Source organism: Daucus carota, chromosome 7 (genome assembly GCF_001625215.2).
Source record: "Daucus carota subsp. sativus chromosome 7, DH1 v3.0, whole genome shotgun sequence".
In the NCBI taxonomy this organism is placed as follows: Eukaryota; Viridiplantae; Streptophyta; class Magnoliopsida; order Apiales; family Apiaceae; genus Daucus; species Daucus carota.
In genome coordinates this window covers 7,942,329-7,967,988 of record NC_030387.2, presented here as the reverse complement: position 1 = coordinate 7,967,988, position 25,660 = coordinate 7,942,329, and the positions used below count along the sequence as shown (strand labels likewise).

The 25,660-nt window shown below is 33.4% G+C and overlaps 2 protein-coding genes, 1 long non-coding RNA gene and 1 pseudogene across 3 annotated transcripts; 1 reads left to right on the top strand and 3 right to left on the bottom strand.

The window, feature by feature from the left end:
• Window positions 1-339: 339 nt before the first annotated feature.
• On the bottom strand, window positions 340-1,115 carry LOC108195717 (uncharacterized). The gene is made up of 2 exons (XR_001801574.2): window positions 782-1,115; window positions 340-661 (listed from the first exon to the last, which is right to left on the bottom strand). It is a non-coding gene; the product is annotated as an uncharacterized LOC108195717 (long non-coding RNA).
• A 9,191-nt stretch (window positions 1,116-10,306) lies between these two features.
• On the bottom strand, window positions 10,307-11,536 carry LOC108194578 (uncharacterized; annotated as a pseudogene).
• A 613-nt stretch (window positions 11,537-12,149) lies between these two features.
• LOC108194577 (glutathione S-transferase T3-like) lies at window positions 12,150-13,166 on the bottom strand. The gene is made up of 2 exons (XM_017361536.1): window positions 13,100-13,166; window positions 12,150-12,598 (listed from the first exon to the last, which is right to left on the bottom strand). Exons 1-2 carry the CDS (start codon window positions 13,164-13,166, stop codon window positions 12,150-12,152), a joined length of 516 nt encoding a protein of 171 aa, XP_017217025.1.
• A 3,002-nt stretch (window positions 13,167-16,168) lies between these two features.
• Window positions 16,169-18,862, top strand: LOC108193780 (glycerol-3-phosphate 2-O-acyltransferase 6). Its single transcript, XM_017360601.2, has 2 exons — window positions 16,169-16,913; window positions 17,880-18,862. The coding sequence occupies exons 1-2, from the start codon at window positions 16,296-16,298 to the stop codon at window positions 18,750-18,752; spliced, it is 1,491 nt and encodes a 496-aa protein (XP_017216090.1). The 5' UTR covers window positions 16,169-16,295; the 3' UTR covers window positions 18,753-18,862.
• Window positions 18,863-25,660: the final 6,798 nt, after the last annotated feature.

Here is a 25,660-nt window from a genome sequence, read left to right as displayed (position 1 = left end):
ATATATATATATATATATTAAATAGAAAATGTCAAATACAACATACATATCTTTTTCTTTGCAAATATATGTTTATAAAATAAAAAATGTCCGATACAATATTTTTCTATAAAATTAATGCTTTACTAGAGAACAACATAAATATTCTTGTACATATACATATTCTTTGTTTTTAAAATATAGAAAGAAATAGTAACTTGCAAATTTAGTTTCTTCAAAAAAGATCAAATCTTCATAAATTTAGAGAACATGTTGAAAATTGTATAAGAAATTGAATATCATTAAATAGACAAATGACATAAAGAAAATAAGTTGAGTTCTCTTGGAGCTTGGACATCAAAACATCAAAACCAAATTTAATATAAACCCGATCAATCTTGAGATATTGGATCAACAGGCTTCGTGTAAGTGTAACACTTGGCCACTAACACATAAACTCCCAAATTCATCACACTTGACAAAGCCAACATCCAGAAGAAGTAATCCAAATGACCATAATTCAGAATATCAGGAATCCAGCCTTTACCACCATTTCTTGTGCTCACATCTGTCACCATGTTGACGAGAGAAGTGCTCAAATAATTTCCTAGTGCAGCCGTGGTGAGCGACAACGCTGAGCAGAGACTCCTCATGGCATCATCTGCTCATAGAAAAACTCAAGCTGTCCAACAAATGTAAAAACTTCAGCACACCCAATTATGAAATATTGAGGGATAGAATTTAGCGCTTAACATGTGACCATGAGCACACACTAGACAAACCAGAAAAAAAGGAGACAGACCTAGGATGTAAGGGCATGCTTTCCAGGTTCCGGTTTTGCTTTTGACAGCAGGTTTATGGCGATAATCAGTTGTTCCGTCTTTGGTGTATATATCTTCTTCTTGAGCCACATATGCTGACATTGCTGCTGCTGCTTTACAATCAACTATATTTCTTATGAAAACGCTCATTAGCTTTTGTTTGGTAGCATTCTCACGTGCACTCGCGCCTTGCTTTGTAATGAAAACATAAGAGTCGAAGGTTTTTTATCACATTTATAAGTGAAGGTGTAAGCACTGAGGTATCGGTGTGTCTTTATATTTTGTATAGTATGCATGGGCATGGCACACTATTCAATCAAATATTAAGTGCAAAGTCTGAGTAGAGTCATTTTCGGAGTTGCGGAGGGGCAAGCCTATATTTGAAGATGCCATGAAAGCATCAACTGGAATATGGGTCTTTCTAGTGTGTGCCCAAGGGCACACATTAAGCACTAAATTTGATGAGTTTAGTGGATTTTGATTGGTGGAGTTGGTGTAAATGCAAGGGGGTCATCCATATTTATGATTATATGACCAATAAGAATGCACCAAACTCATAAAAATTAGTGCTTAGTGTGTGCCCTTGGGCACACCATAGAAAAACCGTTTAGTGGATTTTGATTGGTGGAGTTGGAATATTTATGAACTTATCGCTGCCCATTTCTTATACATTTTCTTCTGGTTCATGGCACACTTTCAGAGAAACAATACTTAAAGACATTTAAAGCTTGCTGACTTCTCTTTTAATCATCAAAGGTGATGCCCCTTTTCGGAATACTTGTCCCAACTTTTCTGGTTAAATTTCCGATGTAAATACAACATGTCATTATGTACAAAATTTTGTAACCAAGCATGTTCCTAAATAATTTGCCAATCGAGCATCAAGAAAGTGAAAGTGGGCTTATGCCACTTTTAAGCACAGGAATACTACACCCAAACACCCATGTAGATATAACATTTAATAATACTTATTGTGTAATTTTTGTGATACAAGAAGTATAGTTAAGATTAATATTACATAGAGATTTAAACGATAAGATTTTTCTGTCAACTGATTGGTGGTTAAAAAGATAGATAGAACACTTTATGTAACAAGCAAGAAAAGATTAGCAAAACTTTCCCTCGTATTTTAAATAAGAATCTCTATTCATTCATCTAAAATGAAAAACGACATTACAGGCTTGCAGCAGTGACATATCCAGCTGTCATGATTCTTGAATGCATATATATATATATATATATAGGGTTGAAGTGCTTAATTACACAAATTACAGTACCTTGAACTTAATAAGTTTTAAACAAATTAATCCAAGAGATCAAGAATGGAGTCTTGGATTCGAGTTTTGATGTTTGCAGCTTGCCTTTTTCCGATTATAGTTGAATGCAGAGTTCGACATTACAAGTTCAACGTAAGTATCTTCTTTTCAGTTTTTACATTGTACTCATGATATTTCGCACGCATATTATTTGGCAGTCCATTTTCTTCACATTGCTCAGGATATGTAGTAGTACTTGACTACTTGTGCAGCCTATAAATGCAGGGTATTGTGCATGCCATGTAATATATTTAGTTCTACTGAACTGGCCGAATCTGGTTTTAGCACTTATAAACAAATAGCACTCTCCAGGCATGATTTGTAGTGAAATTTTTTTAGTTTAGGCCCTTCGTTTGAATATTTTAGCAGTAGAAAACGCTGAAACTTATTGTTCAACTTCGTGAAGGTGGTGATGAAAAATTCAGGCCGACTCTGCTCAACAAAGCCGATTGTAACTGTGAATGGACGATTTCCAGGTCCTAATTTAACCGCCAGGGAAGGTGACAAGGTGCTAATGAAGGTTGTCAACCATGTCAAGTACAATGTTTCAATCCACTGGTAAGAATTTGTACTTTAGCAGTTTAATTACCTTTATAGACTACAATAGTTCCACTTCCACAAGAGCATGTCAAAAAGAACCAAAATAAGTTCTGCATATGTAGCAACTAGCAAGCTTAATAATACTAGATAATGCTTAGAACATCAGACATCAGTAATTTAAATAGGTGTTCAAGATGCAAACTCCTACTTTTTAGTTGTTTTTTAAATGACTAAACAACATTGTATGTTCTTGAATTCAGGCATGGAATTCGGCAACTCAGAACAGGGTGGGCGGATGGGCCAGCATACATTACACAATACACAATGCCCTATCCAGCCGGAGCAAAACTATATCTACGACTTCACTATAACAGGTCAAAGAGGTACACTTTTATGGCATGCACATATCTTATGGCTACGTGCAACTGTTCATGGTTCTATTGTAAGCCTTCCTAAGATGGGTGTTCCATATTCATTTCCCAAACCAGAAAAGGAAGCTGTCATCATATTAGGTGAGTAAACTTGTACACTTATAAAAAGTTCAGATAAGAAGGATTTATGCAACATTGAGAGTCAACCATTATCGACTATTTTAGGTGAGTAAACTTGTACACTGATAAAAAGTTCAGATAAGAAGAATTTATGCAACATTGAGAGTTAACCATTATCGACTATTTCTGTTGTAAATATGTTAAAAAATATTGGAAAGTAGATACTGAAGCTGTGATCAACCAAGCACAGAAATCAGGATTAGCACCAACATCTCAGATGGTCATACAATCACTGGCCTACCAGGACTGGTCTCAAACTGGTCTGAACAAGATGCATTTAAACCAAGTGTCGAACCTGGAAAGTCTTACATGCTATGTATCATCAATGCTGCACGCAACGAAGAACTCTTCTTTAAATTTCTGGACATAAGCTAACTGTAGTTGAAGTTGATGCCACCCATGTAAAGCCATTCAAAACCGACACAATTGTGACTGCTCCAGAGCAAACCAATAATGTTTTAGTGACAGCTAACAAAGCATCTGGCAGGTACCTTATAGCTGCTTCACCAGTCATGGATGCTCCCATTGCAGTTGACAATGCAACAGCAGCAGCAACAATGTCACCTTTGTGATGCCTACTACAGCTCTCCTTCAAGCTCATTACCTCAAAATTAAAGGAGTGTTTACTACAGGTATCCCTAGCAATCCCTCATTTACCTTACAACTCCACAGTTCAAGATTACATTTATGTTTGATAAATAATTATCTTTAATAAATAAATTGATAATTAAATCAAGACAGATGTTTGGTGTATGTTCCATACGTAAATCAAGAAAAGTATTTTATTTAATTTGAATTATAATACTCTGTGCAAAACCAAATTTCCACAACCATAAATGTGATTTATAATGAAATATGTTCGTGAAAATTAATAAGAAACAGATTGTAATTCTAGGAGAAGATATTTGTAGTTGGAAGTTTAATACGTGTACAGGTACAAAGTTAATAAATAAATAGGGGAGGGTTCTGGTACAAACTTACAAAATTTTTTTGTGCAACGCATATATAACTTGAGTTCAACATTTTTTCAACATTTTTTTTTGAACATTGACTAAAATAGTGGTGGAGAAGTACATAAACCAATTTTTAAATGTAAGAACTAAGGTAAACATGTTATATAACTAATATTTATGTTTCTAGACCCTACCCAAACCCTAGAGGTATAGTTTAAACATATTTTTAGATATATTCAACACAATGATAATTAGTGTTCAACACCCGATGTTGAACCCCAGTTATAAATGTGTTGAAAACGCGATTTATTTATGCGTTATTTTTAAAAATTGTGATGTTTTTTGAAAAATTTTCAACATGGATACTTTATATAACTAAGGATTAACACGATAGGAAAATAAAAAAAAGTTTGTAAGTTTGTAACTTAAAAAAATTTTTATTTGATCCTATCTAAATATATATACATAAATAATTGTATAATAATATTATTTATGATATATTATGCGGCTCTCGTAGAATCAATTCCAGACTTCTTCTTCCTTAATTATATGTCCAAGTGTATATTGGGCCTGTTTGGTTCATGGAAGCAGAAGCTGCTTTTGGCTTCTGCTTCTTTTTACCCGTTTGTGTAAAGAAGTAGAAGCATTTTTAAGAAGCTGAAAATGCTAGCTTATCTCTCACAGCTTCTGCTTTTTTTCCAAACACTTTATTAACTTATTTACTTCTCACTTCTACTCCACTTTTTTACTATAAGCAAGAAGTCACTTCTTTTAAGTTATAACCCAAACGGCCCCATTGTATACGAAATGAAACAGTAACCATGAAAGAGCAGAGCTAGTTTTAGAAAAATCATTCATAAATTGTTTTACGTTCTGTTTGTAAAATATTACTCCCTTAAATAATAATTGCTTTAAAATTTTACAATATTTTAAAGTATAAAAAAAGTATATTTTTATATATTAATTATTTTCCAAAACTTTTTTTTAATAAAATATATATGTTAAATTTTTATTTAGAAAATTTTTAAAAAAATTATACGTAGAAGTAAGTGTTTTTGACATCACAAATTACGTACACCAATTAGTACACAAAATTAGGATGATTATTTTTTAATAAACAGAGTACTACCAAAATGATCGCTGTAATAATTACTCAGAATAACTGATTGTACAGCAATACCGATGAATTATTGTATACCGCAATCAATATTTCCGTATATTCTGTCATTAGGCCACCACTTTTGATATGAATACATGCAACTATTACTATTGATTGGTATTTATTGCATAAAAAAATGTCTGTTTTTTTTCCTCGCACTAGATAAACATAAATTGATTCATCAAGATGTACACTGTGGCATGTGGATATTGTATGCACTATATTTTATATCAACGCAGTGTTCAGAAGATATGAATGCACTCATGCAGTAGTGTCTGGAACAGAAAGTTTGGTCCCAGAACATGATTTAAATCTTTCTGCATTTGTACGGGTAACTAACTGGACTTTAATGTCAATTTTGTACTAACCATCTACCTCATTTTAAATAATATTTTCTAGATATTAAATATATTTTAAAAAAATTGGTTTAGTAGATCATACTTGTATCAAATAATTAAATTAGGGAAGTGTTAAATATTCCAGAGCTGATTTTTAATTTTCAGAGCAAACGAAGTTTGAAAAGACAAAACTGACCCCGTAAATACACAATAGCAAAAGAAATAAAACAATATGAGAGATAATTTCGTCTTTTTATGCTTTTTCAGCTCTAGAAATAAAAAACCAGCTCTGAAATTAACATTTCCCCTAAATTAAGTTATATTATTTATATGTTTCGTCAGAAAAAAAAAATTAAATTATTTATATGTATGAATATAAATTATTTATATATATGAATATGAATCACATAAAAATTGGACATAGCAAGATGACAGGTATAAGAGAATATCCAACAAGTTGGGTATAAGATCATCTCCAACTGTTGAAAATTCTTGACTAAAAGTTGAGTTAACAAAAAATAAAAAATAGCCTACCTCTTGAAAAAATCACATGCCAAGCATATTCATCCCTTATGTATAATTTTAGTCAACCTCCTATGAATGATTGTGTTTGTCGAAACTCTACAGTCTGCAAGAAATTTGTAGAAAGATATACATCATTTATTACCATCTTGAACTGATATATTTTATTTTGACAATCTAAAATATTAATAACATAATATTTTTAAATTATAACCAGCCAATATAATTGAAGGACAATATCTTAGAGGTTTAGCAACTTTTACATAAAGTCTTACAGGTTCAATTTTGATAACGATTATAGTCAACCACATTGGAGATGATCTAATTGTTGGCTAAATTAGACCTGCAAGATAATCTGTAAATTTTGCTGAATTTGTATGATATTTTGTTCACAGGCTATACTGATTGATTATATCTTAAAAATAGTACGTTATTATTATTTCAAGTTATTATAAATAGCATATATTATTTTAATAATAATTGATGACATGACATTTGTTCAAGATCTATAGCCTCGACTAATGTAGCATGCTTGACTAAAATTAGAGAAATAGGGAGTGTAGGGTTGGAGTTTGAGATTTTGAGGAGATTATGTATATTTTTTTATTTTTGATAAGTTAACTTACTTTTTTTTTGACAAAATGCATTCATTAAAACACAATAGAGACAAATCCCCGAACTGACAATACAACCTGATTGGAAAATAAAAATGAGGTAAATAACTACACATTTTATTTTCAGATTGCTCAAGGAATAGAATATGTATATTCTTGACAATAAAAATGACTATAAAGGTTTCCCGACCAATTCAGTCGAAACCAACATTTTTGAAAATAGTAGAGTTACAATTGATCCGCGCACATAATAAACAGGTGATAGTCCAGTTTTCATACCCATCACTTACGCCAACTGAGGCTAGGGATACAGATGTCCTCATATATTGAAAAATCTTTCGTTGTGCAAGGTGAGCTCTTGTGATAATCACCACCATTTCAGATTCAACGTGGGCTTCCGGAATTTCCACCCACATTTGAGGTTGAAGGGATGAAATGTGTACCCGAACCTCAGCCTCCAATAACCATACCCGAGAATTGTTCCCCTTGATGTAATCTATACGTCGATGGGGCTGTCAATGGAAATGGGGCTGGGGCTTGCATTGTCCTAGTTAGCCCGAAAGGCCATAAGCTGCAAAGCTCCATTCACTTTGACTTTAAAGCCACCAATAATGACGCCGAGTATGAAGCCCTAATAGCGGGGCTGAAGTTAGCATTGGAGATGAAGGTGGAAAACATGAATGTATACAGTGACTCAATGTTGGTAGTTTGGCACATCAGGGGAGGCTTCCAGGCTAGGGGTCCCCGAACTGATCTTTGTATGCAGTATGCCCAAGAGCTAATTGGGAAATTCAGAGAAATCAAGCTAGAGCAAATACCAAGGGATGATAATGCAGATGCAGATGCGCTAGCTAAGTTGAGATCACAGAGGGATGCACACATGCTTGGGTGATTCCCCTCGAAATTCAGTATCAGCCCGGCATCCCTAAAATCGAAGTCTTAGACGCAGAAATTGAGGAACCTGATCTTTGGACAACCCCAATTCATGAATACATAGTAACGGAATCTTACTTGGAAATAAGGATGAACCCCGAAAATTGAGGTACAAGGCAGCCCAATATGTCATCTACGATGGAGTTCTTTACAAAAGGGGGTTTAATCGGCCCCTCCTCAAATGTGTTGCTGGGATAAAGTGAATACATAATGCGCGAGGTGCATGAGAGAATCTGTGAGAATCACTCGGGGGGTGCCTCCCTCGCTCACAAGATTCTCAGTCAAGGCTACTACTGGCCTACCCTTTACAAGAATGCTCATGCCTTCGCCAAAGCTTATGACAGCTGCCAAAGGTTCTCCAATACAAACAAGAATCCAGCGGTACCTCTGAAAACTTTGACAAGCCCCTGGCCGTTTGCTGTTTGGGGGAAAGATCTGATTGGAGAGTTACGGAAAGGAAAAGGGGGTGTGAAATACGCTGTTGTTGCTGTGGACTACTTCACCAAATGGGCTGAAGCTGAACCCCTAGGTTCCATCACTACAAGGAAGCTGATAGACTTTGTTTACCGAGCGATCATTTGTCGATACGGGGTTTCCTATAAGCTCATATCAGATAATGGGAAACAATTCGATAGCAAAGAGATGATGGATTTCTGTGAACATCTTGGGATAAAGAAAGGATTTTTAGCTGTATGTCATCCCCAGAGTAACGGTTAGCGGAGGCCGTGAATAAAATAATCAAGCATACCCCGAATGCCAAATTAGAAGAAAAAAAGGGATGTTGCCCAGAGGAACTCCAAATGGTGTTGTGGTCTTACAATACCACCTCAAGGTCTACCACGGGCGAAACCCCGTTCACCCTCACATATGGGTGTGAAGCTATGGTTCCCGTGGAGGTTGGAGCTGGATCCTTTAGAAGGGATAACTATGACCCTGAAAACAATGAAGTCAATCACAAGCTCTACCTAGACCTAATTGAGGAAGTAAGGGATACGGCTCAGTTGAAACTCGCTGCATATCAATAGAGGACCCATAAATATTTTGACAAGAAGGTGAGGGCTCGACCCCTCAAAACGGGAGACCTGGTCCTAAGAAAAATGATGCCTAACATGATGGTTCCCGCTCATGGAGCCTTCAGTGCCAAATGACAAGGCCCATACATCATCAAGACAGTGCTTTTGGAAGGTACCTATCAACTTATAGACATGGATGTGAGACTCATAACGTGGGCATGGAACGAACAACACTTAAAGAGGTATTACCAGTAGCTTCACCCGGGTAGTATTTCTGTAGGCTTCGGCTTTGGGGGTCAGGACAATAAAGGCGGTGTATTAGTTGTAATCGCTTAATTGTTGGAAAAATAATCTTAAACTTGTTTTTATTTGTAGTAAATTAATAATGTTTTTTATTTGACTTGTTTAGTTGATGACTTAGCCATGGTGGTAGTGGAGAAATTGTGGGACTAATGATAAGTGACAGAGGATTAGTAGGAGTTGTTAGGCCCATTACTAGTTTTCCTGATTTATAGCTACCAGTACGTTAGTTCCTTTCTATATATATTTTATCACTTATTAATGAAAAAGCAGGTCTTTTGGAGTGAAAATATATGTGTGTGAGTTGTGTTGTATCATGTGAGAAATAATACAGTGTTTGCATTTTCAGTTTTCTCTTCTGGTATATATGATCTTTATATACATTATTGTGTTTCCAGTTTAATCTAGTTTTTCAAATCCTTCACTTGGTATCAGAGCCTTTTGATCCTAGGGCTTATGAAGTTATGTAGTTATATTTATATATTATATATGGAGATATTTTATGGGCTGTTCCAGATGAAAGTATTACAGGGCGGAAAAAAAAGACCATGTCAGAGGTGGTTGTGCATCACAGGTTCCAAAAGAATTTGTAAAAGAAGACCATAGCACAAGGTGGTTGTGGATGAACAAGATTTTCTTTTGAATTATGGGTGATTATGTGCACCAGGAGAGAAGTGCTCCAGTGAATTTGGTGTTGATGAGAAGTGCATCAACAATTTGATGTTGATGAGAAGTGCATCAACAAATTGATGGTGGTGAGAAGTGCATCACAGATGAAGAGAAGTGCTTCATAAATTCCGTTCAAATAAGTTTAAGATTATGGGGGAGATTGTTGGAAAAATAATCTTAAACTTGTTTTTATCTGTAGTAAATTAATAATGTTTTTTATTTGATTTGTTTAGTTGACGACTTAGTCATGCTGGCAGTGGAGAAAGATAAGTGACAGAGGATTAGTAGGAGTTGTTAGAGCACCCCCAGCGCCCCCTGCCCATTTCCCATTTCCCCCGACCCCACTTATATGCCACGTACACTAAACCAGGCCCGAAAGGAAATTGGCCATGTCTGTGCAACGATACGCCCATTTACCAATTATGTCGGACCCATTATTTCGTTATTATATTATATTTATAATAGAATGGTAATTTATAAAATAAAAAATATGCACCATAATTAATCATATTATTAAAAAGACAAATACAAGGAAAAATATTACATTAAGAAAAGACACGAGAAATCGTTAAATTAAAAACATTACAATAAAAAAAAATTAATGATTCTTATGAAATTGCGAGATATGCTCAACCAAGTCATTTTGTAGCTGACGATGTGCCTGTTTATCACGCATCTGTATAGTGTTTTGAATATACGTTTCATACGCGACAAAAGGTTCTTCGCCTAAGTTTGGTTGTGATAAACCATTTGTTGCATCAACATAACTTGGAAGGGGACCAAATTGAGTGGCATACGTGTCTCTCTCGTCTTCAACAATCATATTATGTATTATGATGCATGCTCTCAAGAGATTCTCCCAAGATTGTCTTTGTACCAAAAGCGTGTCGGACCACGTACAATTGCGAAACGTAACACACCGAATGCTCGTTCAACATCTTTTCGCTGGCTTTCTTGATATTTTGAAAATAATTTCCTTTTCTCACCTTGTGGACGTGGTATCGTTTTAATGAATGTTGCTCATTCAGGATATATTCCATCTGTTAAGTAATACCCCACATTATAATTATTTTCATTGATAGTATAATTTACCTCTGGAGCATGATCTTGTAGCACTTCATCAAATATTGGTGACCGATCTAAAACATTTATGTCATTGTTTGATCCGGCAACTCCAAAAAATGCATGCCTTATCCATAGATCAGATGAAGCAACCGCTTCGAGTATAATTGTTGCAACTCCTTTGTGACCACTCATGAACATTCCCTTCCATGCTTTTGGACAATTTTTCAATTGCCAGTGCATGCAATCAATAGTCCCCATCATACCAGGAAAGCCACGAGCCTCACACATTTGTAGTAGACGTTGCACGTCATTTGAGTTCGGCTTTCGTAAGTATTCACCTTCAAATAACGTAATTATATTGGAGACGAATTTTTTCAAGGCTTCAACCGCAGTACCCTCTCCAATGCGAACGTAATCATCAACAACATCAGTAGATATACCATAAGCCAACATACGCATTGTTGCAGTGCATTTCTGTAAAGGTGATAAACCTTGTCTTCCCACTACATCAATTCTTTGTTGAAAGTATGGATCAAAATTTGAGACAACATCCACAATACAAAGAAAGACCCGTCTTCCCATACGGAATTTTCGTTGAAATATATTTTCCTGGATATACTGGATTCGGTGAAAAATAATCCTTCACTAGACGCTGATGACCTACTTCACGATCTCTGTAAATACATCTTTGAGGCGTGGATGTTGAACTTTGTCCATATATTTTTTTGAACGAGCTCGAGTCAACGATTGCTTTTAGTGTCATCGCAAAACTCTTCAATAAATTCTTGAGTGAATTCTTCTGTGAAGCTTTCTGTTGTGGGTGTTTGATTCATGTTGATGTGAATTGAAAGAATTGATACATCTGGTTTATATAGAAGATAAAAACGAATATATTCCAACTTCCAACGGCTAGTTTACAAACAAATAAAAATAAGGACTAGCTTCCAACGACTAGTTTACAAACAAATAAAAACAAACAACAAAAGACAAGCACTAGCTTCCAACGGTTAGTTTCTTGCCATAATTTTCTCAAGCATTTTTGCATGAATCCTCCGTTGAGCATCATTCATTTTAGCAGTATCTGCCAAAATGACTTGTAAATCGAGCTTAGTTTGTTTCGTCTCAAGCTCTCTTTCTTGAGTCTCAATTTCTTTTTGTTTCATTTCATTTATTGTATCCATTATCTTCATTTTTCTCAAGTCATTAAGTTGAATAGCTTCATATTCTTCAATTTCCGCAGTTGTTGCCTTTCCTTTGCCCTTCCTTTTAGCAGCTTTTGTACTTTTTGGACGAACCAGTTCAAATTCCTCAGATGAGTAAGTTCCAGAACTACTTAATTTAGTTCTTTTAGAACTTGCACTAGTTGTAGGAGTTCTTCACTTGGGATGTCTACGAAGCTTACGCCAATGATTATCAAAATTCGTTGTTTTCTTGTGTTGAGCCAAATGGAGTTCATGAGCTTTCTCAATTATGTTATCTAAGTTTGAACCACTCCTAATCATTCGTTGTGCCTCATCATAACATGTCCCAAATTTCTGAGCACCTTCATTTATTCGTTGCCACCGTTTTCTCATAGCAACAACTCCTCTTTCGATGACGTCGGGATTGTCCTCTTCACAATATTGCTTAATTCTGTCCCAAAATGCTTCGGCTTTTTGTTCAGTACCGATTAGTGGATCAATTAACACATTCAACCATGCACTTATTAAAAGCTTATCTTCAACCCACGTCCAGTGGCTAGTATTTTCACGTACATCTTCCGTTTCCTCGTAATCATTATTTTGATCAACAAAGTTTGTGTTACCAAAGGCTGGCACTTGCGAATCTGGAGAATTTTGGATATTGATAGGTTATTGTCGGGTTTCAAATTGTGAATTTGAAAATGGAGGAAATGAGAATGGATAAGGAGAATTTTGAGGATACATAAAATGGAAATTGAGAAACTTGAGAATGTGAAAATGGGGGTTGAGAATTTGGGCTTTGAGTAGTAAAATTAAAATTTTGTGGATTTAGAAAATAAGAATTTTGATATGGATATGGAAAATGAGGGTTGGGATTTTGAGAATTCGGAGGAGGGGGATTATTTGGATTCATTTTTTCAGAGAGAAAAATAAAAATCTTTGTGAAGTTAAAAATATGAATAATGAGGTGATTATATATAAGAGTAAAAATATAGGTGTTAAAAATATATACATTACCTTTCTATAAGTAACGTTAGAATAATTAACGTTCATATGACCGTTCATATAGCGCAGGCAGCAGTGAAAAGAAATAAAAAGTAATAATAAATTAATCAAAGTAGAGCAATTGGTCGTGACCAGCTTACAGGGCATGCCCACTTCCTTTATTTTGTTCCAGCGCTTAGTTTTGAATATGGCCACTGGCCAGGCCATCTTTGCTTTCTCGTGGACCGAGCCATTCAAATGGGCAGCGTTGAAGCTGCTCTTAGGCCCATTACTAGTTATCCTGATTTATAGCTACCAGTACGTTAGTTCCTTTCTATATATATTTTATCACTTATTAATGAAAAAGCAGATCTTTTGGAGTGAAAATCTGTGTGTGAGAGTTGTGTTGTATCATGTGAGAAGTAATACAATTTTTGCATTTTCAGTTATCTCTTCTGATATATATGATCTTTATATAAAGTATTGTGTTTGATCTGTTGGAATAATCATAAATTTAGTTATTATTATTATTTGCTTAGTTATTTATTTTGAGGCTTAGTTTTAGATTGAAATATTTGGATGTTTGTTGGACTCCTAGAGAATTTGTAGGAAGTATTGAGTCTATCTTGTTTTAGGAGATTTATTAGAAGTAGTAGAATATTATTAGGAGTCAAGTATGTTTGTATTTAAATATGGCATGTAATCTATTTTTTAGAGGTAAAAAAACAAAAATTAATAAAAATCAATTTTATATTGTACATGATCAAGTTTAATCTAGTTTTTTAAATCCTTCAATAATTGTGGATACATCAAACTGTCCATATTTGAGGTTTAGTTCAACTAGAACCCTGCTACAAGCCGTTGAAAACAGTTCGGATTGCTACAAATAGCTGCAAATCAATGATTAGATGATGTTTAAGGATGACAAACTTGGTGGGTATTCAATATCTTAATTTCCCAGTCCATTAGAAACTCCATTGGACTTGATTTCATACGAGTATGGGGAATATACTCATCGATTTCTCAAGTAAAACGAGGGATCAAAATATTTGAGAGAAACACTTTTTCTACGATGTAGGATGCATCACCTAATTATTTCACCGAAAAACTCAATAAATTCAACTCAAACATATGTTACGCAGCATCAAGTATATTGTTTAACATCAGCTATAAGCCTATATGGACAGTTGAGATGAAGCGACTCTTAATACATTTTTATGGGGTGTTAGATACAATTCTTTCGGAATAATAACATTTCGTTTTCTTATATTGGACTAAATTGTACAAAAATATCTAAAAAGACAAGACAAAGCTATATCTTGCCAAATGTTCACTTGGTTTCAAAATAATTTTTCATTAAAAACGCATATTCTAGAATTTGAATATTTAAAATAATTAAATATATAAGAGCATCTTCAATGGCGTTGCCTATAATCGTTGGCTAAATTGGACATGTAAGACATCATGTAAAATTTGCTGAACCCGTAAGACATTGTGCTTCAATGATATTGGCTATATTGGTTGGCTATAGTTTAAAAATAATATGTTATTAATATTTAGATTGTTATAAATAGAATATATCAGTTTAATATGATAATAAATAATATGTAATCAACGGGAAAGAGGAAAATAAATTGCTGGAGATGACGTGGAATTCGCTACAGATCTGTAGCGGATCGACAAATATAGCCATCCATAGGAGGATGGCTATAATTACACACAAGGGCTTGTTGTGGTTGGAGTTACATTTTTTGTGAACATTGGCTATAAGATTTAATTTTGAAAAGCCACCTAGATTTTTAGCTAAGGGCATGGGGGAGGGTTGGAGATGCTCTAATCGATAAATAAATATTTATAATGTCTAAAAACTAAATAAATGTACGTGGTGTAAGCTAATTTGTGAAATGCAATTAAAAAATATTCCTTAAAATATAAGGGACAGCTATTTTAAAACATTATTTTCTCAAAAACTAAGAAATAGTTTGAAGTAACGGATACGTTAAATAATGAAAGTCAAATGGGTGCATTGAACATGTCTCCCCGTAGACCTCCTAAAAGTCAATAACAGTGAATATAAATTTATAAAAAATTATAGTTGAAAACTTGAAATACAATAAATTTTAGTGGTTATTAGGTAGTAATACTTGTAATACGTTTATGGTTTGGGGAGAAACCGATTGGAGGTGATGAGAGAATCAAACAACCTCAAGGCATATCACAAATTATGCGCACGTAAATATACGAAGTCAGCGGATTGCAGTATATTGCAGACCGTTTGAGTTAAATTAAAAGAAGTTAATGCATCTTCAACCATGAACTCCCCTTAGCTAAAATTTGAGTTTATATCAAAAATAAAAAATTTAGCCAACCTCTCAAAAAACTCACGCTCCAACCATACCTAACTGTTAGTCTATAATTTTATCCAACCTCTTATGGATGATTAAATTTGTCGAACCTCTACAGATATGTAAGAAATCTATAGAAAAATTACACATCATTTATTATTATATTGAACTGATATATTCTATTTTAACAATCTAAAATATTAATAACATACTATTTTTAAATTATAGTCAACCAATATAGCCAATACCATTGAAATACAATGTTTTACAGGTTCAGCAAATTTAACATAATAGGTCCAATTTAGCCAACGATTATAACCAACCTCATTAGAGATGCTCTTACTTCTTCTTTAAAGTAAAAAATTGAGTACAAGTGAGAAATATATTAAAAACTATAAAATATTAAAATATTTGGAAAAGAAGTTGAATGTAAAGAAAATCTAGTATTTTCTATTTCTAACTTCTTTGTCACAACTTCTTAAAAATACTTCTTAATTTTTTACACAAACGAGTCAACAAACGAATCAAGAAAAGCAGAAGTAAAATGTAGCTAGTACTTCCGTTGCCCAAACAGGTGTACATGAGAATTAGTTGATCAAGGTGGCAACTAATAAATTGAATGGAGCGGTAAGGGCAGCATAACCAAAACTAATAAAGCAGGCTAATTGAATGTATTGTAGGCGATTGATAATACACTTTCCAACCAACTTAAACCCTCCTCTCCACAACTGTCATTGTTTATTCACTCACAATTAATATCTAATACAACGTAAAATCTGCTACTATCTCTTTTACTTGTGCTCTCCCCATCTCTCAACCACAAATACATCTCACGTTGACATTCTTACGCCCTTTTTTTCAACCATCTGCACTTACATGCCCACCCTCCACCCCCCTCGTTAATTCCCCCCTTCCTTTTTAAACCCCCTCTCCCCCTCGTTAACCAAATCATAGCATTACATTTCTTTTCTTTTTCTGGAAACAAAACTCTCTCTACTCTTTTTTTCTTATTATGGGTGCTCTTCGGAAATTTGAGCCTATCAAAAAATGTGACACCGCCAATAGGTCGAATCAGACCGTGGCATCGGACCTCGATGGCACGCTGCTCGTGTCGCGAAGCGCGTTCCCGTACTACATGCTGCTAGCTTTAGAAGCTGGCAGCATTTTTCGTGCCTTGTTGTTGCTGATATCGGTTCCTTTGGTATATTCCATCTACTTGTTTGTTTCCGAGGAACTGGCGATCAAGACACTGATATTTATCTCTGTTTCGGGGATTAAAATCCGCGATATAGAGCTGGTGTCACGATCCGTGTTGCCCAAGTTCTATGCGGAGGATGTGCATCCGGATACGTGGAGGGTGTTCAACGCGTGTGGGAAGAGGTATGTGATTACAGCGAGTCCTAGAGTGATGGTCGAGCATTTCGCTAAGAGTTTTCTTGGGGCGGATAAGGTTATTGGCACGGAATTACAAGTTTCTAAATCGGGACGAGCTACTGGATTTGTGAAACAGCCCGGTGTTCTTGTCGGAGATCATAAAAAGGCGGCGGTTGTTAAAGAATTCAGCAACAATTTACCGGATTTGGGACTCGGGGATCGGGAATCGGACCATCAGTTCATGTCCCTCTGCAAGGTGATCAGTCTTTCACTCAGTTTAATCTACTCTTTAAATTATCGGATTTTCTAGTACACACTAACAACCACATTTTAGTTAGGTGGTGCAGATTGTATTCGCTCTCATCACATTAATAATGATTGCTCCGTGCATGCATAAATTTTTTTAGCAATTCAAATCTTCCACCTAACTAAAACGTTGTTGTCATGGGCACATACTAGAAAAACCCTTCATGTATATGATTAATTATAATCTGATGCGATATCTGTGATAAATTATATATGCGTATGTGCAAGAGGAAGGTGTTAAATCAATTGCTTTCTTGTTGCATATATAACATGTATACGTACGAGAAAAACAATTATTTATAAGTGTAAATATATTGTGAACGTTTGGTGAGGGCTTTTATGTTTTGTAATGTACAACCAGTGTTTCTCATGAATGATCCTCTTTTCTCTCTGTTTGTCCACTTTGCATGTGGAGAGGTCCTTGCAAGTTACACATATACTCGATTAAAACTCTTTATTGTTTTCCACCGGTATGTCTTAAATACTCATTTACATAATCTCCTTAATATATAGAAGGACCAATTTATAGCTGGAAGGTGGCTGGGACAAACGGCCAATCTGTCCAGCAAGTCAAGTCAACCATGCATATCTGTTGCTATGCTAACAATCATCATCAAGTCAAACCATGCATATCAAGTCAATTCATTATTTTATTTTTAAGAAAAATCTGATTAAACATGTATGAAATTACTATTTTCCTATGTTCTAAAAGCGGGTGATTAATCACCGATTAATCTCTGTTATGTAACTCGCCAAACTGATTAAAATCTCGGATGAATTCGACAGATGTCCGATCAATTCAATTAATCTCCGATTGATCCGTGTTCAGTAACTTCACCGATTAAGTTCGATTCCCGCTTTTTACACCACTGCTGTTTTCTTGTTATTAAATCATCTCCAAAAATTTGTAATGCAGGAGGGATACATGGTGCCAAAATCAAACTGCGAGCCATTGCCAAGAAACAAGCTTTTAAGTCCAATAATCTTTCATGAGGGGCGTTTGGTTCAAAGACCTACCCCTCTGGTTGCACTACTGACATTTTTGTGGATGCCGATAGGAATTATTTTGTCTATTCTCCGAGTTTATCTCAATATTCCCTTGCCTGAAAAAATCGTCCGATACAACTATAAAATCCTCGGAATCAACCTGATTGTAAAAGGCACCCCTCCTCCGCCTCCCAAACAAGGCCATAGCGGTGTCCTCTTCGTGTGCAACCACCGGACTGTGTTGGACCCCGTGGTCACAGCAGTCGCACTGGGACGCAAAATAAGTTGCGTGACATACAGCATAAGTAAATTCTCGGAAATGATTTCTCCGATCAAAGCAGTTGCATTGTCACGAGAACGCGACAAAGACGCTGCAAACATCAAAAAATTGCTGGAGGAAGGCGATTTAGTTATTTGCCCCGAAGGAACCACCTGCAGAGAACCGTTTTTACTGCGATTCAGTGCCTTATTTGCCGAATTGACAGACCGAATCGTGCCCGTGGCAATCAACACCAAGCAGAGTGTGTTTTATGGCACGACCGCGAGAGGTCACAAGTTTCTGGACCCTTATTTCGCATTCATGAACCCGAGGCCAACGTACGAGATCACGTTCCTGAATCAGCTGCCTCCGGAGCTGACAGTGAAAGCCGGGAAGTCTCCTATCGAAGTTGCAAATTACATTCAGAAAGTGCTGGCCGGGACACTGGGATTCGAATGCACTAATTTGACGAGGAAAGACAAGTATGCCATGATGGCTGGAACTGATGGCATTGTTCGAGCCAACTCCAAGAAAGGAGATTAATTGATTGCGTTGATATTATCATCATAAATTATCTGTATTGTTCTTTACCATAAATTATTTTAATCCGTTTTTTTGTAAAATGAAAATAACAGATTTCATTAAGAATCAAACATGCATGTTCTGATCGAAATACAATTATACAAATAAGAAAATCATTTGTGCAAGTTCATATGTTTGTTGAGGGGAAGTCAATTCAACAAATATGGTGATGGTGATTGATAATAGAAGCTTTGTAGTTTTCTGTCTATATTAAAATTAAAATTTGTGAGTTGGTGTATCTGTTTATTACGCTATTTTTGGGCAGTCCTTTTCGTAGGTCTTGCGTGCTGTGACATAATTGAAAATTGTTATAAATGAATGGTTGGGGGATCGGTGAACTGGTAATTAGTTCCGGTAAAAAGCTGGTCCAGGAGAGTACTAGCATCTATGAGCTGATATATAATGATGGACTATATTGGTCCGTTATATCGATCACGTAAAATATTTGCTAGAAAATCAATAATTATTCTAATGACATTGTCAATATTTATACTTGTATAAAATTATATTTAGGAATTCTCTTGATTCGAAAAAAAATAACAAATAGAATATGATTGGTTATATTTTTTATTAAGCGAGAAGGATTGGACTTGTAAATTATCTTTTCTTTTAATAATATCTAAGAGTGTTAATTGAATGCAAATAAATACCACATTCGTAATTTCAATTAGGGACTTTCGATATACTCTGACCAGTGATATCTCCGTGTAATAGTTAAGGTCGTAAAAATTGGAAATCGGATCGATTTGGTTTTGTTCCCAAGAAAATGAGTGTTTGGAAATCGGTGAGTAATCAGACCAGCTATTCGAATATTAACATTTTTTTCATTTTCTAAATTCATTTTCAATCAAATAAATTACAAGTATTTAAACTTGAAACTTAAGTATAAGAATTTTTTGTTATTAATATATAAGAATATGTTTGATATTAATAATAATTATATATTATTATCCATAATTTATTAATAAATAAATAATATAATTGACAACACATTAATAATAATTGAGTTCGCACTTCAAGTATATATTATCCTCTTGATATTGTCTCACATTATAATGCAAATAATTTTTAATAATTGTTTATCGTCCAAACTTTACGAAAAAAGTCAAACCCAAATTTGACTCAGAGTACTCAAAGTCAAATCGAGTTTTGATTAAATTTTACAAAATCATTTTTAGATTCGAATACTCGCATCTGACGAGGCTGATACCTGATTTTTAGAACACTTCTTATAACTAATGAGCATGTGTAATCGAGCCGAGTCGAACACTATAAACTCAGCACGAACTTGATTAAAAAATTCTGGGCTCGGCTCGAGTTTGACCGAACTTTTAGTTTAAAATTCAAAGCATGGCTCGGAAACAGTTTGATAGGCTCAAATTTGGTTCGAAAGCTCGAATCGAGTCATCAAAAATAGACAAAGACTTAAAATATGATTGGTTCGGCTCGAGTTCAATTCGATTAAATATATAAAATATAAATAAGATATTAAATATCGTTTAAAAAATATATTTATAATAAAAAATCAATCTTCTATTATATTAATAATAGCCCAATATGGGGATGTGAGCAAGTTTATTATGAGACTTTTTATTCGTGTGAAAAGACTAATTTATCCCTCTGTCTAATATTTGTTAAAAAAATTTGTGGTTTCAAGGAATCGAATTTAAGTGCAGTCACTAACATCCACTTCTTTCATACCACTGTGCTAACTTGACATTTATGTTTTACTATCATACATATAATATGTATGCGTCGTGTGAACAAAAGAATATTTAATATTTTATTTTGAGAAACTTAATAAGTTGAAAGAGTTGATAGAACTTAAATAAGTTAATACTTAAAATTATTTCAATTCATAAATTTAAGTTGTCTAGACATCTAAAACGTTTCAACATGATTATTTTTGAGCTAATTATATTGACATCAAAATCATCTAATTTTAAATTATTCATACCTTATGAGACCGATTAAAATTTCAAAATACAAGTATGTCTAATATATTCATATTTAAAATACTCATGAAATACTAAGAAAATTATTCGCGCACGCGCGCACACACTAAATTAAACTAATAATTTAAATCGCGAGACATTTAATTCATTTGAAAAGACTAATTTATTCTTGTAATTTGATAAAATTGAACTTCATGAATCCACTAACCTTTACTTCTTTTTTACCACTATGTCAAATGATATTCGTATTCTAATATAATACATATAATATGTATATGTCATGTGAACAAAACAATATTTGATATTTTATTTAGACAGACTTAACCATCAATTTTCAATAACGATTTTGTTTTTTTATATTTATTAATATATAATATATCATCTAATAATATAAATTTATAATATATGATTTGTAGTCTATTTTTTATTTATAGAGATAATTTCTGTATCATAAAAGTGACTGGATTAAAAATCGTAAATTCTGAAAATATATTATTTAAGAATAATTTGTCTCAGTCCGAGATAACGTTGTCTTTAAAAGAAACAGTTGCGGAAATGCTACATGAATTTAGGGGTGGCAATATTAGACACAACCCGAAACCCGACACGAACCCGACCCAACCCGAAACCCGATTTACTGAGACAGAAACCCGAAAGTGACCCGAAAATCACCCGATTGACCCGAAATGGATCCGAAATAACCCGAAATTAGAATTTCATTTCTAATAACTTCAATTTTCAGTTTTATTTAATTTTGAGTGATTTTAACTTAACTCGAAATCGACCCGATTGCTGACACGAACACGACCCATTACCCGAAATTGCTACCCCTGCATGAATTCGACCCGATATGTGCTAATATATCATTTTATATTTATATGATGGTTACTTTTGAAAAGGATGCGTTCTCGAATGCAGCATATGGCCAATAACGTTACATTCACCCGCATTTCACCTATATAAAGCACTATAATTGAATATTAATTAGTATTTTATCATGTACGTGTACGTAGGTATGATAATATTTATATATTTAGTAATTAAAACTTCAATCATGAATAGATGATTAATCAGATTCATAGACAAATTATGTTTGACTGAAATTTTTCCAATAGGTGAAAAATCAAGTAAAATCATCTATAGAATGGAAAACGAAAATTGGTATTATTGTTATGATTGAAAATACAGAAATGATATATACATACTGAACTAGCTTATAAGATTAAAATAACAAAAATCAATTTTGTGTGTCAAGATTTATGAAAAAAATATATAAAGAAATGGTCATTCTTTCCCCATATCATATAATTAAGTAGTCGTAACTTATCTTTAAATTAGTTTTTATTTAAATTATACATCTTTTTTAGTCTAATAATTTGATTATGTTTCGTTTTAAATATATTATATGATTATTAAAATTAACAAACAAACTAAATGAATTAAAACATGAATTTGTGTTTATACAAGATAAAATTTAAGAATAATGTAGATGATTCGACTGTACATAAATGTATGAGTTGTACAGATCATTTGCACTATTGATCAAATATGTCGAAAGTACAAATCGTCCGTCTTAGATTTGATTAGAATAATGAGCGTATATTTGTTTTTCTAGCTTTTGGTGGTATAATCTTTATAGGAATCATTTTTGTCAAGTTAATTTTCATAATTTAGATGATATACTTAAATATTGTATTTGACATGTAGTAGGTCATTGCGAATACAGTATCTTATATCACTTAAATACATGTAAAACCGTGTAAAACATACTTTTCATACTCTACTTTATAGCGGAATATAATTTGACTATAACTATATATATTATATTGTCGATTACGATATACTAACTTATAACTCGTATGATATATACACGTGTGTATTTAAATTGCTAATAATTTTCTTATATGTGTTAAAATAAATAATTTATTTGGATATGTTGTTGACCGGATTCGAACCCTTAACCTTTAGTGGCATAGATGTAGAAATATAGAAAATTAAATCTAACAATTGTGGTCAATTTAATCAAGTGATTTAACAGTTACAACTCACCATACTGACTACAAACCGACGATCAAATTTTTCATATTTAGCTTTGATAATATACTGGCTAATAACCCGTGAGATGCAGGTGTGTATTACAATAGTTAATAATTTTCTTATATGTGTTTGAATTAATAATTTATTATGATATGTTGTTGACGAGATTCGAAACTTGAAGCTGTTGTAGCATGGATGGAGAAATACGGAAATTTAAGTCAAATAAAATTGTTCAAACAAGTAAAATTCTTAAAATTGATGTAAAAAAGTAGCATACATTTTATGGTTAATCACGATAATATTAGAAAGTTAGAGCGATAGTCAAGACCATAAAATAACTAAATGTTCATAAAATATATATATCAACAATCATCTTAAATTTTAAAATATTAAACTGGTCGCATCAAATTATTCAAAAACAGAAACTAATCTTTATAAAAATCAAATTACTAGATACTGTTCCCGTGCCTTGCACAGGTTTTAGGGCTAGTTAAAAATAATAGAGACTCGCAAACCTTACGAGCCTTTGAAACTCGAGTTCTTCTCGGTAAACTATTCAAATAACTCAAACTCGTGTTTGGGGCAATTAAATCGAGTCAAATCGAATATCTTACGAGCCGAACTCGAGTAACTCATCAATAATTTGACTCATTTACACCGTGCCTGGGACGAATACGGGGTCATTTCATACTTTTGCTGCCGATCTTCAAGTGCTCAGTACTGATATTTTACACCCGGATCCCCGCGTCCTGATGAGAGGGGATATATTTTTTATATTAGAATAACATCAGAAGCTTAGAATATAAATTTCAGAAAATAATTACCATTCCTCTATTACCAGCACAAAATCTCTTGTAAAAAAACAAAAAAACCTACGATCTCTAACAAAAAGACTTTATATATGTATCATACTACATGCGATCTATACTACATTATGCAATGTATTTAATCAATAACTGTATCACAAGTGGTTGCCATATAGTATGCCAAATTAGTTGAAAATTGATGATCGACCCCCTTACAATCATTTAATAGTGATGCTTAACCGAATATTTATTGTATTTTCCCTGTATAAATGCACTAGTAGTAGCCATAGTGATTCTTTACTTTTGTGGTACATTTTTAATTATCTCGACATGCCCACACAAAGTGGCATTTTAAGCACGAGTCGTTGCGTTGCTGGCTCCTTTTAATTCTTATCTCCTACACCTGTATCTTTATTCTTGTAACCACATACAGAAAATCCCAAATAAATTCCACCTCCCGCTTCCGGTGTACATTTTATTGTCGATTTTGTGTGGGCGATCTATCATCTTGTATGTTGGGTTGCGTTAGCCTGTAATAGGCTTGTTAATAAAGATCTGAATTTCCATCTCAACGGGGACTTAATATGTGTGATGAGTATGAGTTATATAAAAATAGTTTTATTTTAGATGAATCGGAGTGCAATATGATAAAAAAAAATTGGAATAAATATATAGAGTCCTACTTCAATACAAACCAAACTAGCCAAAAAACTAAAAATCAGTTTCCGGTCAGTTTTTTATCACAATTTTTAACCATAGAAAACACTAGTTTGTACATAGCATATTGCTAATTTATATATAACATATTTCGCGAATATAAATATACACATACAAATATATGCAACCATTGTCTACCATCACCAATAGTCACATACACTTTCCATCATAACTTATCAACGACTACTTACCACCATTATACAACTTCTTTTGCGGCTTCCTACCGCCAAGAACCTTCCTACGACTGAAATTGATCATCTATAATCGATTATTAATAGTTTAGGTAAATAGATTTTCTCAATTTTGATAATAAAAATCGCTGTTTATATACTGTATAAAAACAGTGATTAGTGCAGTGTAAATTAGTGATACCCGTAGTTATAAATAGTGGTAGGAAAACTAGTTTTTAGTTTGTATTTAAGAGTTAATTTGTATTTGATCACTTGTCCAAATATAGGGGTGGGTTTCGGTACAAACTTACAAACTTTATGCGTTCAACACATATATAATTTGAGTTCAACATTTTTTTTAAACATATTTTTGTTGAACATCGATTAAAATTGTGTTGGAGAAATACATAAACTAATTTTTCAATGTAAGAACTAAGTTAAACGTATTATATAAGTAATATTAATGTTTCTAGATCTTAGCCAAACCCCAGAGGTATAGTATATTCAACAGAATGATAATTAGTGTTCTACACCTGACGTTGAACCCCGGTTATAAATGTGTTGAATGCACTATTTATTTATGTGTTATTTTTTAAAAACTGTGAGGTTTTTTGAAGAATTTTCAACATGGATACTTTCTATAACTAAGGATTAACACGATGAGAGAATAAAAAAAGTTTGTAAGTTTGTGACTTAAAAAAAAATTTATTTGATCCTATCCCTATATATATAAATATATACATAATATATAACTAGCTTAGATTTATAACATTTGTAATTTTATTGTCTATATCTTAAATTTAATTGAAATACAAACTGGTCATACCGACCAAATTTTTAAATATTTCGGCCTAAATGATAATAAAAAAGTTTACCAGAACACATTATTTATTAAGGAAACCTGAAAAATAATACCGACCGACTGATGAAACTCGACCGACCAATAATGGATTTTCAAATGACAAGATTTGAGTTGTTTCGAATTCTCGGATTTATACTAATATTTGAATGTGTGGATTTCAAATGAAATCAAAATCCAAATTCCCAAATAAGTTATTTGATCAAATCCAAAATTTCAAATGAAATCCATGTTCCCGAATAGTCCATTAATGTATTTAGTTGAAACATATTATCGGTTATATATTAGTAATAATTATATTATAATAATATTATATATATATATA

What these genes read in the sequence shown, in the direction of transcription:
- LOC108194577 (XM_017361536.1), bottom strand. Translation starts at nt 13,166, where the DNA reads ATGGCCTGGCCAGTGGCCATATTCAAAACTAAGCGCTGGAACAAAATA. An exon ending in AAAGGAAGTGGGCATGCCCT is followed by an intron (nt 12,599 to 13,099) that starts GTAAGCTGGTCA and finishes AAAATTCTCCAG; the next exon opens with ATTCGCAAGTGCCAGCCTTT.
- LOC108193780 (XM_017360601.2), top strand. Translation starts at nt 16,296, where the DNA reads ATGGGTGCTCTTCGGAAATTTGAGCCTATCAAAAAATGTGACACCGCC. An exon ending in AGTTCATGTCCCTCTGCAAG is followed by an intron (nt 16,914 to 17,879) that starts GTGATCAGTCTT and finishes TTTGTAATGCAG; the next exon opens with GAGGGATACATGGTGCCAAA.